Below are 16,711 nucleotides of genomic sequence, written 5' to 3'. Positions count from 1 at the left end.
CTCCGTTGTCCTGTGTCTCAGCTGCTCTGGATGATGGCATGACATGGGAGTGCTAACCTACAGGTCCTGCCTGCTGCAGCACCCTGAACCGCTTTGGAGAGGCCAGGCGTGTCCTGAGGCTTCTCTGGAGGAGCTGAGCACTGCAGGACCCACATCTCCACAAGAGGCAAGCAAGAAGACCCACTTGCCAACAGCGTTCTCTGCTCTAGACCTTAGGAAGCCTTTAGTTTCAGTCATCTTAGACCACCTCAAGGTCTAAGATCAACACCAAGCAGCAGCAGAAGGCAGCCAGGTAAGGGAAGAGGCAACACGGTGGATGCACTCCCACAGACATGTTGCTGCCTTCCTCTTCAGGCAACCAGGGGAGGTCTCCATCACACTCACAGCAAGGTTTCCAGATCCCCTGGAAGCCTGGTGTCAGACTGGAGGCAGTACAAAGGAACATAACAAGCCTTAGTGCCCACTGCAGGCCATCCCTCTGCCCAAGTTCGTGCCTGAACATTTAGCAGGCTAGGACGTCTCACAGACAACTGGAGCTTGAACAATCTGCTCACAGGATGAGACTCAACCACCACTCCTGGCTGCAACCTCCCCACCACCCCAGGAGGCCACGTACTCCCAGCTCTCCCGCAGGTCCTTACCCGGGTGCGGTCTTCGATGCTGTAGATCCGGAGCTGCATAGGGATGTTGAAACTGTGTAAGAAGTTGCCTCCAAAAACCAGCGTGTCCATGGGAGTGTACACAGCATGGATCCAACCTTGGAGAGAAAGAGTTTGAAGAATCCCTCTGAGCAACTAGGTGAGGTCAAGGTGTCACAATTGACAGCCCAGTCCCTACTAATTCAATTCCTTTACAATCTCTTAGAAACTGTGCTCTTCAGAGCAGGGCTGCTAGATCTGCACAACCTTCACGCTGCTCAGCTAAGTTCACCCTGACATTTGCACCCTTCACCTGCATCCAGGTTAGCGGCAAACACAGCCTAGCTACTGACCCCTTGTCACATCAGCCAGCCCTAGTAGCAGCGGGGGGCTACAATGGGACCAGCTCTTTGAGGAGGACAGACATTGCTGCATTACAGTAACAATATCCACCCCTTCTGAGGCATCACTACTGAATGACTCAATACTCACTTGACTCATCTAAGAACTAGAGACAGACTTGTACTTGGGGACTCAAATGCACCTGCGAATCTGGCCTCGCATCCTCCTGTGGTGGCACATGTGCCTGTGTCCACCTCCTGTCCATAGCTCTTTGTCATCCTGGTGTCTCTGCAAAGTTGCTTTCTAGTTGTGCTAGGCCTAAGAACACCAGCAACAAGGAAAACAGTCTTCCAAAGTCTGTCTGAACAATTAAAAAAAACCCCTCAAAGTAACTCAACTCCCAGCTCTGTTATCTCCAAAGCTAAGCAATCCAGCCAAGCCCAACATTTTGGGAATTCCAGCATGGGTTTCCTTAGGGCAAGGCAACTCAATTCAAAAGAAGCGTCAGTTGTGATAACAGGACTCAAATGAGTAACTTGTGCAATCCCTGGTGTTTTCACTTCCTGGTCCTGCTGTAAACTACAACACAGCTTATTCCTGCACTGCTGCTGGAGATGAAACAGCAGGTTACAGTAGCCTTTGACATCTGAGACAGTCTTATGGACACAACTCTTATGCAACAGTTTTATTAGAAGCCTTCAAAAGGATGCAACAATCTTTCTCCTTGCAAGGGAATATTCCCTAGTGCAAGCACAACATTTTACAGACGTCCCAGGTCTCTACCGCAGGTTCCAAAAGGCTGTGAGCCAGTCCTTGCAAACAACCAAGTTAAGCTGCTTTTCACCTGCCTCCTCTCTTCTGCCTTCACTGTTTTCTGGCACAGCACCGTACTAACTGTGCATGCAAGACATTGCTGACGCCCTCCAATTATTCTGCTTGCTAAACCAAGTCAGGCTAAAGATTTCTCTTAACTTTTGAGAGTGTTCCCACTCCCAACCTCAAAGTCTCCTTGCCCAAGCCCTCTGCAAAGCAGTTACCTGTCAGTCCCTCCATGTTACTGCTTCCCAGCTCCCTATTGGGTTTCAGAGTTTTCCAACACTTGCTTCTAGCTGTATACCTTCCAGTTATATCTCCAGTACATGCAGACTTCAATTGTCTTTCCTCATGTCCAGAGCAGTCACCTTGTTCCTTAAACTCACACACTGGCTCCCTTCCTCGCTTTGCAATTTGAACATAACTCTGCAGAGATTTCACGAGCGACCCTGGCAGCTGAGGAGCTGTGCTGCCTTGGGCCAGCCTCTGTCCTCAACGTGCACCGCTCCTCATGTCAACATGACCAGCTCTGGGAAAACCTCCTTTAATAATTGATCAAGCTTGATGTAAGCCAGTCACAGCTTTCCTGTCGCTTGGGCTGAATCCACAGTGCCACGACAGCCATGTTTTGGGAGCTGGCAAACAAGAGGACGGAGTCACATCGCACCTCCCTCTCCCAGTTAACTCATGAGGGAGGAAGCTAAATCCCGCCTGTTCCGATTTTCCTCGTGTTCCAGGAGTTTCAGCCTCTTGCCACAACCCTGGCAAAGACCAGGATGCACCTGCCCACCCTGCAGTACCTGAGGGGATGACAAATGTGTAGCCCTGCTTGAGCTCGATGCGTTGGCACTCTGACACTCTGTCTCCAAGAAAAATGTCTCCCTGCTTCCCTGAGAGAAGCCAGTTTTCATAGAGCTCCAGGTTCTGGGGAGTAGGAGGGATCAGCCAGAAGATCTGCAGATAAAGACAACACATGTACGTAAGTCATTGCGTAATTAAACAGCTACTGACTACCCCCTGCTTCTTCCAAACCTGCCCTGTGCCCTCTCCAGACATCTAAATCTCTTCTTCTCCCCATCCACAGAGGATGCAAGCCTGCAGAAATTCCCAGTAAAGTGACCTAAACAGCTTTCCTGTTTGAGAGGGCAAGTTGCTGAACAAGGTCCTTCCTGACCTGATGCATGGAGCACCGCAGGTAGACTGAGCTTGGGACGCTCTGTAAGGCATTATTTACAACATGAGTGTCAAGAGATGCAAAGCCCACCGAAGACACCAGAGTATTAGAGACAAAGGAGATATTTACCTGCGTATTTCTGCCATGTTAGTAAGAGCTACAATTGAACTAGAGATTTACACCTGTCTGGCTCCATGCAGCACAGGTGGCAAGCAGATATCCATCCCCAACCTGGCTCTTCAGAGACGTTTAACCTGTCCTTTGGGGGAGCCACAAACCATTGGAATCGCTGGGGAAGTCTGGCAGCTACATCTCCTTTGCAAGGAAAGGTGGATTCTTCAGGTGGGGCAGAGTTTGCTGCCTTCCCTGAAACTAGTCTAAGTCAGTGGAGAAAGACAGGATGGAATAGTTGCCCAGGACTTATCCTAAAGAAGAGGTGTTTTTCCTAGCGATCCACCTTTACTGACTGTGCAGGAAGCCCATCCAGCTGCCTTCAGCTGGACAGTTCCCTCGCAGCAGCTCCAAGCGAAGGGCTCCCTATCCTGACGCTGTCCAGGGCTCTTTCTCAGGGGATGCCCAGCCACCACAGGCAGCCTTTCTTACCTCCTGGCTCCTTGATGAATTCAGCCCTAGATGGCTGATGGTTTTTATCAGAAGCAGTGAGGTCTAACTGCCCACAGGGGTTAAGTTCGGAGCTAGGTGCATTTCACCGGGCAGGAGGTGGGACCTGTCTTTGGTAAATTCTGCACTGCAGGATACCTTCCTCCACATCAGCTCTTCCTAATACTACTAAACCGAGCTACCACCAGCTTTTACTGCTCCAACTGCATTGATTCAAATGTACCATGATGAGCGTCTGCGTTGCCACCCTCCCTGGACAGCAGTGCAAAGTTTCCTTGACTACAGTAGAGCTGACAACTGCAGCTAGCAAAAACTTGAATGCAAGCTCTTCCATGCTGTAATAGTGGTAATGCTAAAGCATGGACTGAATCACACGACGGCAGCCACACACACCCAACGGCAGTCAGAGGGGAGGTTTTCCCAGCAAGGACTTCATACTGACTAGGTGCCACGCTCTGAACATGACTCTGCTCTCTACAGCAGCAGAAGTGCTAGCTAGGGTGTCTGACTTAATTGTTCAAGTACTAGCTGGCTCCTTCAGTGATACAGCACCCAGGCTACCACAAATCTGTTTTCTGAAAGCTAAGACAACAAATACAACATCCTCACCTGTAAGGTGTAACCAAACTCGATGGAGCCTGGGGCTCAGTTTTCCTGGGCTCGGCTACAGAAAGTGACTCCAGACAAGCAGCTCAAATCTGACACTGTTTCAGAGCTACTTCTCACCAGAAACCACCCAAGGGGTTTTGTAGTGAAGACCTGTCACTAACCTTCAGTTCAAAGAGACCAAAAGCCACTTTCCTAAAGCACCTGTAACTTGTCCCAACAGGGACTGCTCTCCTACCTTTCCCCCTCGGTGGATGTGGTACCACACAGAAGTACCACCAAAGTCCACGTGGAAATCTGTGTAGCAGCCCTTGACACTCATCAGACAGTACCTGGTGGAAAACAAGATGACGGTAAGGTGAAAATGAGCGGTGATCCACATTTTAGAGCAGATACAACATATTCAAAGGGAGTGGGCTGCCCAAACCCAGGCCAATGGCTCAGAGCAGTGCCAGAAGCCAATTACTGCAGCTCTAAGCACTTTAGCTGCAGGGAGGTGGTGGTTTGCAGGAGAGCTCACTTTGGATTTATGTCACATCGCCACAAAAAAGACATAGCCCAGCCAAGAGGAGAGCTTTTCTACTTACCCAGCAGCTCTAGAAATCCCCATGTCACAAGTCTGGCTTACAGGGCAGGATGGAGAGCGCCTAGCAGCTCAACTGACTTTAGACGTCTCGAGGTGGTGAACACCAAGAGTTTCCCCAAAGCACAGTGAGCTCCTAGGAGCCACACAACTACCCTTCCACGCAGCGTTTGGCAGGGGTTTAAATAACTAACTGCAATGTCCTTGCAGGTGTCAACCACTGAAAAAGCGGACTGTTACTCCCACTTCCCCTCGGTACAAACTGCTTCTCCCTCGGGCAGTTTTCTTCCAAGCGATGCTTTGCTGCCTGCCGCCACTGGAACAGCTCAGGAAGTCACTTACTTCTGCACCTTTGGATACTGCATCTCCAGGATAGCATTCGTAGATTCTGTCTGACTCTCCTTCAGGTGTCTGGGCCACATGTTATCAACCCAGTCAATCAAATCCACCTACAGCAGAAAGGTGGGAGACGTGAGCAGAGATGAAAGAGGCACAGTAACCTCTTTTGCTACCCTCAGGCTGTTCTGGAAGCTAAAACACCTATTGCCTGCCTGGTAAGCCCACTGCTCACACACGGCTGGGCACTCGTGAGATGCAGGTTGCACTTGGCCCACCAGAGACACTGCGGTGCTGCACACAGACTGCCAGCCCAGCTCGGAACACACCCACAACAAACGATAGAACCGAGGGAGGGAGGGAAGCAAGCTGTGGTGTTAGCTCATTTGCCATGATGTCCCCTTTTTGGTGTCCCCCCCACATGCCAGCATCCTTCCCGATGCCACTGGTGCAATCCCAACATGTCAAAGCACTCTAGGACCACAGTGAGATCTCAAGCATGGTATCAGGGTGCTGGTCTTCTACTTAGAGGCTAGACAGAAACTACTATGCATTGGCCTTACATAAAAACATGCTGGGCAGCATCTGCTAGGGTGGGATTCAACTTGCTAAGCTTCAGGACAGCCAGAACAGGTAGAGATGTCCAGGCTCCCTCTACAGTTAACAGAGAGAAGTGAATGGCCCTACAGAGCTGCCCCTTCCTCTCCATCAACTGCAGAGGGAGTTCAGGATGTCCATCCCATCTTCCACACTTCAGTAAGGGTGACCAGTTTTCCTCCTGCCCCCCTTCCAGCACACCTCCAGTCTTGGCCTCCTCTGCCCTCGAAGATTTCAGCAGTTTGCAGCTCCCTGTCATGCTGCACAACCCTTTGGAGTCCCAGCTGAACAAGGGGCTGCTGTCCTAACGGGACTATGGTTTCCAAACACCAAGGAAACCACAAAGCTCAACCAGCATCCAGGCTTTAGCTAATCTTTCAAAATCCAGCAAGCACTGCTGAGCTCTGCTGTCCAATTTAGGCCCTGCTGGAGTTTTACACCTGGCCATGCACTATGGCAAGCCACCTCTGCTCTGCACCTTTCTTTAGCCACTACAGAGCTGATCGCTGCCATGGGATGCAGGAGAGGGCTCTGCACCAAGCATCAGAGCAGCACTGAGGGAAGGTAGGCCCAAGACTGAATGACAGCCAAAGTCTTGGCAGACAGTGAAATCCAGCTAACTAGGAGAGGCTGGAAGCCAGTGTCCCCATCCTGTCCCCAACACTCACGTGGCTGAGCGTAAATCTGACCTCTCTATTCAAACTCAGGTGCTTGTTCAAACTCTGTGCCTGTTCTTGATCACCAGCCAGCAGGAGCAGATTAATTCACTCTATTCCTCAGCCAGTCACTTCCATTTCTCTAATTGCTGACAGCCAGTGAACAAGTCAGCCCTCTGCAGAATGAAACGCCAGGGACTTGACCATGGTCACTATAGCTGAGGGATGCAGAGGCTGGGCAGCCCCAGCCTGACTGTGAGATCAGCTGTAGCAGATGAGGTCCGAGTCAGACACAGGATGAGCTCCAGCAGCTTCCAGAGAACAGCAGTGATGTCCCTGGCTGAGCCTATGCATGTTACGAGCAGCCCCTCTCCTCCCACATTCAAGTTCCAGGCTGTACCTTGCCTACAGAGGACCACAGGCACAAAGGAAAGGACATTCCTGCGGAAGAACCACCATGCTCACCGTAGCGGGTCTCTGCACCAGGTTCTCCAGTTTGGTGTGGCTGAACTCCAGGCTGATGACATTGTAAAGTTTCTCCCGCTCAGCCTCCGGTGTTTCATAGTAGCGTGCCCACTGTGCCATGGACATCTCGATATCCCTCTGCGTGTTCACATCCATGACATCCACCATCCGTCGGCTCCCTGCCAGAACAGACAGACGTCACTGAAACTGTCCCTGTGCACAATGGACCACCCAGAAGACACACTCCAGGAGACATGAAATCCTTCCTCAAAAAACCCACCCATGTAAGCGTGATGTCTTGGCCTCTCCCATAACTTCATCTTCTTCCGTACCCACATTGAAACAGAAGCTGCTTCAGGTCAAACTGGACACCTCAAGCAGGTAAGAGTTGTGACCCACTGGCTAAGGACAGCTCAGGTTCCACCAGCTGCACACCAGGGGAGTCACAAAACCAGACCTCTAGCTCTGATAAACCCTATGGCTCTCCCCATCCCTCCCTACCAGCCCAGGGCAGAACAGTGGTGCACTGTGGTCCCTGGACACTTACCGACACACAGCCGCACATCATTCACGCTGAAGTCCGGATCTGGCATCCTGCAGGAGAAACACCTTGCTAAAAAAAATCACGAAGTGCTTCTGTTTGCAGACCCTTCCCACCTGTAACCCCAGCACTGGCACCCTGAAAATTCTATTGTGCTTCTTTTTGCCTCCTGGGTGCAGGTGAAGACCATGCAACTAGATCTCTGGGGGCACAGGTCTGGGCTGAGTGCTGGAGTAAAACACTGGGCCCAGCTGCTGGCAAGGGAAGCAGATTTGGGAATAAGATATACCATCTCTAGAGCATGAGCTGTCGTACAGCGGCTTCTGGCAAACGAGCAAGCAATCCTAGCTCTCATTTTAAAGACTGCTCCTATGAATTATCCTAAAATAAAGGACATAGCCAGACCAGTACAAGCAGTATATTTCACTGACACAGCATAATTACTCTAACTGTTTGTACTGGCATACTTATCTGTACAAACACTGCTGTCACAGGCAGAACGGGCAGGCAGCCATTCAAGCAGCTCTTGACCCAGAGAAATAACCAAAAGCTCAGGAGAAATCCAGTTTCACCCACACTGTAACTCTCAGTATCAAATCTGTGCCCTCCCAAACCACCCAGCAGTTAAAACTGAGCCCAGCACAAGTTCCTATTTAATTCACCACAGTACAGTACATCGTGCCCTGGATGAGGTGTTGCCCATCCGTTCACAGCCAGGTGAGGAAGTTAAGAGCAGTGTTGCTGATATTGGCTCTGACAAAGTTTACTGGGGCTAATTTATTCCTCTAACTTTCCTACTAATCAAAACCAAAAAAAAAAGCCCAACCCAACAGAAACACTGGATCAGATCAGCTTTTTTTTTTAATTTTGTAAAAGACAGCTGTAACGTTTTGACGTAGTATTACTTGCCTTAAAACTACATCTACCACCCCATAGTGTGGGGTTATATGAACGTCACAAACCAGCATAAAGTCTTGCATCAGTACAGCTTTACACTCAAAGAGTGTAAAGTGTAAACTTTACACTGTAGCAAGAGAGAGGGATGGCAGGTTAGAAGTAACTGTGTTGGGCAAATCAGGTTGGAATTCTGGAAAATGCCAGAAATACTACAAATTGCTTGACTCTCTGGCAATAGATGCCTATATTAGTAGGAAAGAAACTCAGCCAGATGTTGCATCAGAGCAGCAGCGGGACTTTCCAGACATTTGGTTGGACCGGGATCACCTACAGCCAATTCAGTCCTCTCATTTTAAGTCCAAGCAGACTAGTAAGAACAGGATAACTGAGGCGGAAGATATTTCTCTCCTCACTGCACGAGAAGTACAGCGTGGATGGGACACAGTCATACCAACTTGGCAGAGCGTGGATCCAGCTACCAGGATCAGAACCCACACAACGTGGGGAGGCAAGAAATCGGGCCAGAGTCATCTATCGCTCTGTGCCCCTGGCACTTACTTTATCCCCAGGCCATCAGAGCTCCTGAAGATGAGAGGGTCTCTCAGGCCGCCCCGCTGGATGTATTCAACTGTGAAGTCTGGTGCGGGGAGAAAAGAAGACAGAAGGTGTTAGGAGAGATTCCTTCAGAGGACTATAGACAAACTGAGGTTAGAAAGGATCTCTGGAGATGTCTAGTTCAACCCTGCTCCTGACAAACCAACTTCAGACTCAGATCAGGTTGTTCAGGGCCCGAGAACCTCCTTATATCTCTGTGGCAAGGCTAGCCAGCAAAAGAAAGCCCTGTTCCTTGCTATTTCTACACCCCTTTGGAGATTTTTGGAACTCCTTTGCGTCAGTTCTGCGAGCAGCATGGTGCGTGTTGCTGACAAGCCTCAGACAGGCCCCCCAGGGAGGCAGGAGTTTGCTCCAACAGGCTGCACCAGGCAGGGGAACAGCACAGATTTTTGGTCCTCACTTCCCTAAGAAGCTCACAGCCAAGCAAGAGAGGCCTTGAAGAAACGCTCCTCCCTCACGGCAAATCCTCATGAGGTTTGCACTGGCTGTGTGGTGAAAAGACATACCACTGAGTTGTATGTGTGGTGAAAGAAAAGGGAGAGATCCCACACAGTCTTTGAATTAAGCATCTAGTAGACATGTGGCTGCAATTACAGGTGCTGACCCAGGCGAACCCTCTCACTCCTGGCTGCCATGTGTCCCAGCAAGTCTGCGGTACTGCAGACTGGCTCATCACTTTCCAGACTGAGCAGCTTCCATGCCATTTCCCCACTACACTCCCTGTTACAAGTCCTTGGGGCAGGGGAGCTTAGCAGGCTTGAGCTGATCCTCTACCGATATGCCCCACGTTGCCTTCAAGCTGCTTGCTGACTGCCGCAGGATTCGCACGGGAGCGAGTAGAAACGTCCCCCGCCTGCTCTGCATCGCTTGGGTTAAACCGCTAAACTTGCGTACAGCGGAGGAAAGGACAGAACTGGCGTGAACAGCAGACAGTTTTCCCAACTTTACAGGAAGATGTAAAGTAAAAGGCAGCAAAATGCAGGACAGTGGGAAAGGATTTCATTAACACCACAATTGCCTTGTAACCGCTCTTCAAGTTGGCAGTCGGGGAGGCTTTGGGTGTAGTCAGATGCACAAGAGCACATCCAACTGCGATCACTATTAGCTTTCTACGAAAGGCTCAGGGAAAGGCCATCTCACACATCATGTCTCACTGGAGAAGCGGTCAACCACAGCAGCTGTCTGGTTACCGACAGCAGTAGCACACACCGCAGCACAGCAGCCCCAACACAAACCTTTGCCTTCCATGAAGACCACGAAGGTGGAGTTAAACTTGTTAGTGGACAGCTTTTCCTCAAGGTCAAATGTCCTCTTCCCTTCAATTTCATCATCGGAGATGCCATCATCCTCATAACGCCGCCTCATCGTGCCACGCTGAGGAAAGAACAGACAAGGAAGGTAAGAGTTATGGACCAGGAAGAAGAACCAGCTCCCTTCCCAGAGCCTCATCTCAACCTAGCAGAGCTCAGCCAGGGCTTTTGGGGGAGCCCTTGTCCTGCAGCAGGTCGTCCCTAGGAAGCCTACGCACTTCTACTCCCAGAGAAGAGAGACCCTATATTACTGAGTTATATTGTCCACTAGGTCTCTTGCTCTGTTGGTATCAGTTTTCAAGAGAGACAAGCCAGAGAAGATCTATTTAGGCAATGTCTGTCCTGGATCCAAAACATACCACTGAAACATCACGTTTGCTCCTCCTACAACCAACAGATTTGTGCAAGTTGGGCTGTATGGGAGACAATTCACTCCTAATGAGTGCTAACACAGAAACACAGGAGGAGGGGAGATGGTTCAGTATAACTGGGTCAAAGGAAAAAGAACCCATTTCCCATTTTTACAGGTGCATCATTATTTCCTGCACTGGAGGTAAAGGCACTTGTGAATTTAAATCCCCACCAGAACACCAGCTGATAAAGGAAGGGTTTTATGCTGAAGACATTTCTCAAGTTTTCATCTTTGGCTATGCTTGTACACAAAAGTTGGTTAATTCCCTTGTTTGTGTGCGTGGGGGGGGAAGTAACCCTTTCCTTAGAGGACCTCAAAAGTACATCTGTACTGGGATTCCTGACAGACATCCTCCTGTAGCATTGCTGGATCTGGAAGAAATTACTGTCCCCAGCTGTTAGCCACCCTTCCAGAGGCCAGCAGTGCTCCAGCAGAGCTGTTCGTGGGAATGCTCCCTAAATCCCCTCAGATAAAAGTCAACCTGGTCTGAATTAGCCAAGCTGACTTCCCCCAATTAGGGACGCTCCCATTATAAAGCCGTGACACCAACTGTTGTGCCAGCAGCCAGCCAGGGACAGGACGGGGCAGGAGGTGATGCAGCAGCTACTGTCACATCTGGGCCTGGACGCTGGCACCTGCCTGCAGTAGGGAAGCACAGCAGCATCACATCCCCAGCAACACCACCGGTCCCAGCCATGGACCTCTCTGTGATGCTGAAATTCTCCATCACTGGTGAGGTGACCGGCATGCACATCCGTGTGTCAACAGTCCTGGCACCACCTCCTGCCACGGCACACCTCCCTGCCTGGAGCAGAGCGTGTTTGATAGCTCATTTCTTCCTTCTTTTAGAGTCTCCTGGAAAAGACAAGAGTGCCCTTTCCCAAGTGAGGGCACACACCTCGGACTCCCCTCTCTATGGCAGGAAGCTGCAGATCTCCTCCCCGGAGTTCAGCACCGGTTCGGATGTCACCCAAAGCCACTCTCCGCTCACCTCTGTCTTCCTCACCCAGTGAGCCAGGGGTAAGGCAGGGCTTGCTCCAATCACATGAAGTCCCAGGAGGTACAAACCCACCTTTGACGGTGAAAGCCCTTGAGTGAGCGAGGGTTTATTTTGCCCTGAGCAGTCAGCCCCAGCCCTGCCTGGCCTCACTCATGTTCCCGTTAACCCCTGGCCTGCCTGCTCCCCCAGCCCATCACCCAGACAAAACTGAATTAAACACCCGGGATGCTTTCCAGCAAGTTACATCCATCAGCCAGATCACTACATTGCTTTGCTTGTCCCTCTCCATTTTGGCCTTATCTATTTCAACAGCGTGGGGGGGGGGAAAGAGAAAAGAATCCCTTTAAAGATACTTTTAAAACTAATTAGTTCAACTAGTGCAAGGAGCATGTGAGGACACTCATTTAAAACAGGGACTATCCCCCTGGCATGTAACTTCAGCCTCACACTTTCAAGAGGGCTGTGATCAAGTAGTTTCCCTAACACCAAGGCAGAGCAGCTTACCTCTCCCCGTTGTTAACACCTCATTAACTTTGCTTAGCTTTCCAAACCTCCCCCTCAGAAACCTGAACACAACAGGGGCACAAACACCTCATCTGCAAGGCAGGAACAACAGGCTGTGCCTGAATGGGGGCATCTCAGAAACAGCCCTGAAATCAATGTTCTCCAAGAGCCTGAATGCCCCCGATGATTAAACAAGTTGGAAAAGGGTTTTGGGTTTGCAGTCCTTTATCCTAAGCCACCCACTAAACAGGGATAGCAGGCAAAAGTACTTTCTTTCACTGTTTTTAACAATACAAATATATAACTAATTTTATTTACAGGCTTTTATGGAGACATTTGTATAAACCCAAGCGACATATTCCTGGGAGACTTTGAATTTCACACTGCTAGGGCCGGACTGTGCACACCAACTACTGGCTGGGAACAGCTGTCAGGCACTAGGACCAAGCATCCTACTGCTCCCAGCACAATTCCAGGGCTGGAACTCCCAAATTCTTAGTCACTCCCTCTTTAAAACAAAGCCGGCTCTTTCCAGGAGATGCATCAGAGCTTTAAGTTAGAGATGTAGAGGTATTACTGGGAGAAGAGTACCTGGCTGCGTTATATCAGAGGATGAGCCCACCTTATAAAGCACTTTCCCTTAAAAAAAAAAATCTCCGAATCCGTTAATGCTGCATGGTGCTCAGTTTTGAAATGAGGGCACAGCGCAGGATTTAGGGACGCACGAGAGACACCCTCATGCTCAGCTTTTGCTGAAAAGCCCCAGCGTTTCGGGAAAGGCCCGTTTCAAACGCAGGTTCCCCTGGCAGGCCCCAGCACCAGTTCAGCAAGCTTCTGGGAGCCATCGCCCTTCTGCTGAAATCCAGCAGCTAACTGGGGCCGGGCCAGCTCCTGGGAGGAACGGAGCCTCTTCCCACTGCAAAGCCTCACATCTCACCTCTCTGCTGGTGGTCTGAAACAGTCCAAAACAGTTGCCCAGGAGGGATGGAGCCAGACGGCCCTGGCACGGCTGCACCATAAGGTGCCCATGGTGAGGAAAGATGGAGCAGGCACGCTGCTGTTCGCTGAGGACCTTGTTTGGGTCCCTTGGGCTCTCTGCATGTGCAGGCAGAGCAGTGCTGGCCCCACCTTTGGGAGGCAGGAAGCTACACCACCAGCTCCCATAACGGGAGACCTTGCTGAGCTCCCACAGGCAGCACAGCACCCACAAATGGCAGCGACACACTCACCTCTGGGTGCCAGAGCACCCGCTCTTCTCCCCATTGCCAACTGGCCCAGCTCAGCGCCTGCTTCAGGAAGTGCTGCTCGCTGCTGCGTTTGCCCGAGCCAGGGAGGGACAGCACTGATAAAACACACTCAGAGGTCTGCCAGGCAGGATGCAAACACAGGGCTTTCCTGGCCAGCCAGCACAGGAGTCCAACAGAAGAAACCGGTCCAGCTCCACGTACACCCACAGACTCTTCCTCACCTTTGCAGGAAGCAAGGGGGAAGCCCAAACTACCCCGTTTGCTGGACAACAACAATTCCCATCTCAGAACCATTTCAAATCACTTCTGCCCTGAAGAATGCTGCGTGAGGGTGTGGAAGGGTTAGGTCATGTGGGCAAACACACCAAGGAAACACAAGTTATAGCTTCCCCTTTATAGTTCTGCGCTCTCAGAAGCGGAGGTCACAGTGCTTGTTTGGACCCTTAGCTGTGCAGGCCCTGTGCAGCTTAAACATGTCTCAAATCCTGCCCTGTGCTGCTGTCAGACATCAGCTGCCTCGTGTCATTCCTGCTGGGACACCTTTGACCGCTCTTACTGTTATAAGGACAGAAACCACAGGAGATTTAAGATTATTTTGCAGGTACCTTATTCCTTACTAAATCATACCAGGGAAGTTCAAGGCACACCTAGTCCAGGCAAGCACGCTAATAACCTTCCCGCATGACTAACTTTTCACCTACGCCCATTCCCAGGCAAGCCTAGGAAACAAGGCCTAGGACTACTAGCCCCAGCAGGCAGCTCTCTGTCGTTAAGTTGATTAGAGGATGTGCATAATGAAGCAGAGGATGGTGGGCCCTGTAGTCTGCAGGTCTTACCTGCTTTGGAATCAGGTGGGTGGTGACATACTGCAGGACAAGGTTGTGGTTTTGACCTGCTACAGATCCTCACTTTTAGCTAGCAGGTTTTGAGAAAAAACAGCTCACTTCCCCTTCCTAGGTACAAAACCTCACAAGATAAAAAGGTTTGGCACGCTAAACGCTGGCAAGGGGTGGCTATATCCAAACTAGTCGCTTAGTAACTTACATTTGGCTCCCAGGCTGGAATCCTGAATGGTATTCCAGGGCTCCTAGTTAAATTACACAACAGAGGTTACTGCATTGGGCTCAAACTCAGGCACGTCCCATTTGATCACGCACCTCTCACCTCAGGAGACCCGGGCTGGAATGCAGCTCCAGCCAGAGGTGTGATAACCAGCTGAGATCCCGTTTCAAGCAGACATCTTTCACAATAAAGAACAGCGCAGGCCAGCTGACAGCACTTGTCCAAGGACACCAGCAACCTGAAAAACCAGGTAGCAGCAGGGTACAGCACGAATGCACTGTGCAGGCAGCTAACCAACGTACAGGGAAAACCCCTCCTCTGTCATCACCTCACGGAGACCCCGGCGTCTGGCTGACACGCTCAGATTTCCTTTATCCCGGTGGAACATCAGATGGCATTAGCTGGCTTGCTCCTAGGCACTCTTCTACAGCTGCTGTCCGGACAGGAAAGGCAGGGCGACGCACAGATGCTTTAAATGCTTTAAGTATAACTACAGCATGGCTGAATAAACATCCTTGGGAGCTTCCCCCAGACCACGACTGCTGCAGCCACACAACTGAGTACTAACGCAGCGCAAGCTCGGTCTGACAGCTCCCTTTAAGATTTGCTTCTGGAGTGAACACAGTTACTGCCCTGCTAGACTGCACACCAGATCAGGCATTGTCTGTCCTTCTGGAAGTGGCACCAAGCCAGCACAGGCTCTGGATTGTGCAGGCCAGTTAATTTAACAGAAATATGAGTGCATGGCCAGGCCCGATCCAGATCCCACTGGTGCTATAGAAGGATGCTGCACTCATGCTGGGGGTACAATCCCAGCAAGAAAAGCAGTCCCACCAGGGCTGAGCGACCCAGGGTGAGCTAGAGATGCTCTGCAGAGGAGCCTCTGCTCCCTTCCTCATCCTCCCAGCTCCCTCCCTGTGCCCTGTCACTGCTGCTGCCTGCGTGGTGATAGCTCTAGCACTCAGTCACTCCTCTGGGAACACCTTAAAACTTGCTGAAGTGGGACAGCATCGAGCCAGGAGAAGACTGGGATTGTCTGCAACCATTTTAGGGCAATTCATGGATGGGATTGATGATTACCTACCAGAGGGAGGAAACTGGGGAGAGGAAGGAACCCTCTCCTCTTGCAGCAGGAGGTAACCACTGGATCAGCTCCAGCGCCACACAGCTGTGTCCCTCGCCTAGTCCCCTGGGGGAACAGGAACCAGCTCCACCAGCATAAACCTGCCTCCATCACTTTTATTTGAGCACAATAAAGTCATGTACTTAACCAAAACAGTTATGCTAATAACTGCCCTCCCCCAGTGCTTAGGTCAGGCCTTTGAGCGTGCTGAAAAGTTGAAGTTTGTTCAGTTTGGCATTCGGGCCACAAGACTACTTTGTGTTGGTTAATCCTGAGCACAAATTAGAGCTTTGGGGATGGATCCTGCTCCCAACAAATGATCTGGTCACTCACTAAGAAACTTCGATGCTTTATGACCAAAGAAACACAACATGTTTCAGAAGATGCCACTCTACCAGCCCAACCTGCCGTGGACTTGCATTACACAAAACAGCAGCAATACAAACTTCACCTTACTCCAGCTAGATCCACCCATGGATCTGCACTGTGGGACCAGAGAAACATTCCGACTCTTTTTTCCTGATCTTGTTCACAGGACAGCCTCTGAGGCAAATGGAAGGCAGCCACACCACAAAGGTGCAAACACAAGGAAATGGGCAGAAGCACCTTAAACTCTAATCCCTTTGCAACGGGGAAACGGGGACGCAGAACGCGGAAGGAAAGGATCATCCCCTCCAGCCGAGCAAATTCCAAAGTCTAATGCTCTTGTCATCAGCACAGCATCAGCCACAAAACCCGCTCCACGCTCCTAGCCAGATCAGCTTCGCTTGTTCCTGTGGGCAAGGGAAGAGTCTGGCCTCCTAATTTGCACAGAATGTAGGAGAATAGGATCCCAGTCATGGCTGAGGACCCAAAAGCGCTGCCACAATACAAATAGCTCCCATCAGTTATACAACGCCTCTCGTGTACTCAGCTGGGGCCACAGCGCTTTCATGTCATTGTTGTCTTGGGAGGGTGGGGAAAAACAATATTGCAGTGCACGCAGAGCGGACAGGAGGGAGGAAAGGCTTCTGCACTTCCAAGCGCACGTTTTGGGAGAGGCAGCATCTGCTGGGACTTTGGACAAGTCTCTGCAGCAGAGTTTTCCCCTCCTCAGTCTGCAGCTTCCTCACGGCACAGTTACACACACCATGGTTTCCTAGCTCCCCAAATCAGGTCTCCATACGAGG

At 50.8% G+C, this 16,711-nt stretch overlaps 1 protein-coding gene across 1 annotated transcript in view; it reads right to left on the bottom strand.

The window, feature by feature from the left end:
- The window catches only part of KDM2A (lysine demethylase 2A), a 50,579-nt gene that overhangs the window by 17,577 nt on the left and 16,291 nt on the right, over positions 1–16,711 (bottom strand). The window contains exons 4-11 of the mRNA XM_075755449.1: positions 10,120–10,258; positions 8,828–8,906; positions 7,379–7,425; positions 6,832–7,010; positions 5,120–5,226; positions 4,433–4,526; positions 2,594–2,747; positions 642–757 (exon numbers count right to left, since the gene is read on the bottom strand). Of these exons, the coding sequence (XP_075611564.1) occupies positions 642–757; positions 2,594–2,747; positions 4,433–4,526; positions 5,120–5,226; positions 6,832–7,010; positions 7,379–7,425; positions 8,828–8,906; positions 10,120–10,258 (915 nt within the window). The remainder of the gene's footprint in view (positions 1–641; positions 758–2,593; positions 2,748–4,432; positions 4,527–5,119; positions 5,227–6,831; positions 7,011–7,378; positions 7,426–8,827; positions 8,907–10,119; positions 10,259–16,711) is intronic.

The sequence above is a fragment of the Balearica regulorum genome, chromosome 5 (assembly GCF_011004875.1).
Source record: "Balearica regulorum gibbericeps isolate bBalReg1 chromosome 5, bBalReg1.pri, whole genome shotgun sequence".
Lineage (NCBI taxonomy): Eukaryota > Metazoa > Chordata > Aves > Gruiformes > Gruidae > Balearica > Balearica regulorum.
Note: the sequence above shows the minus strand (reverse complement) of the source record. Positions and strands in the feature narration are given on the sequence as shown.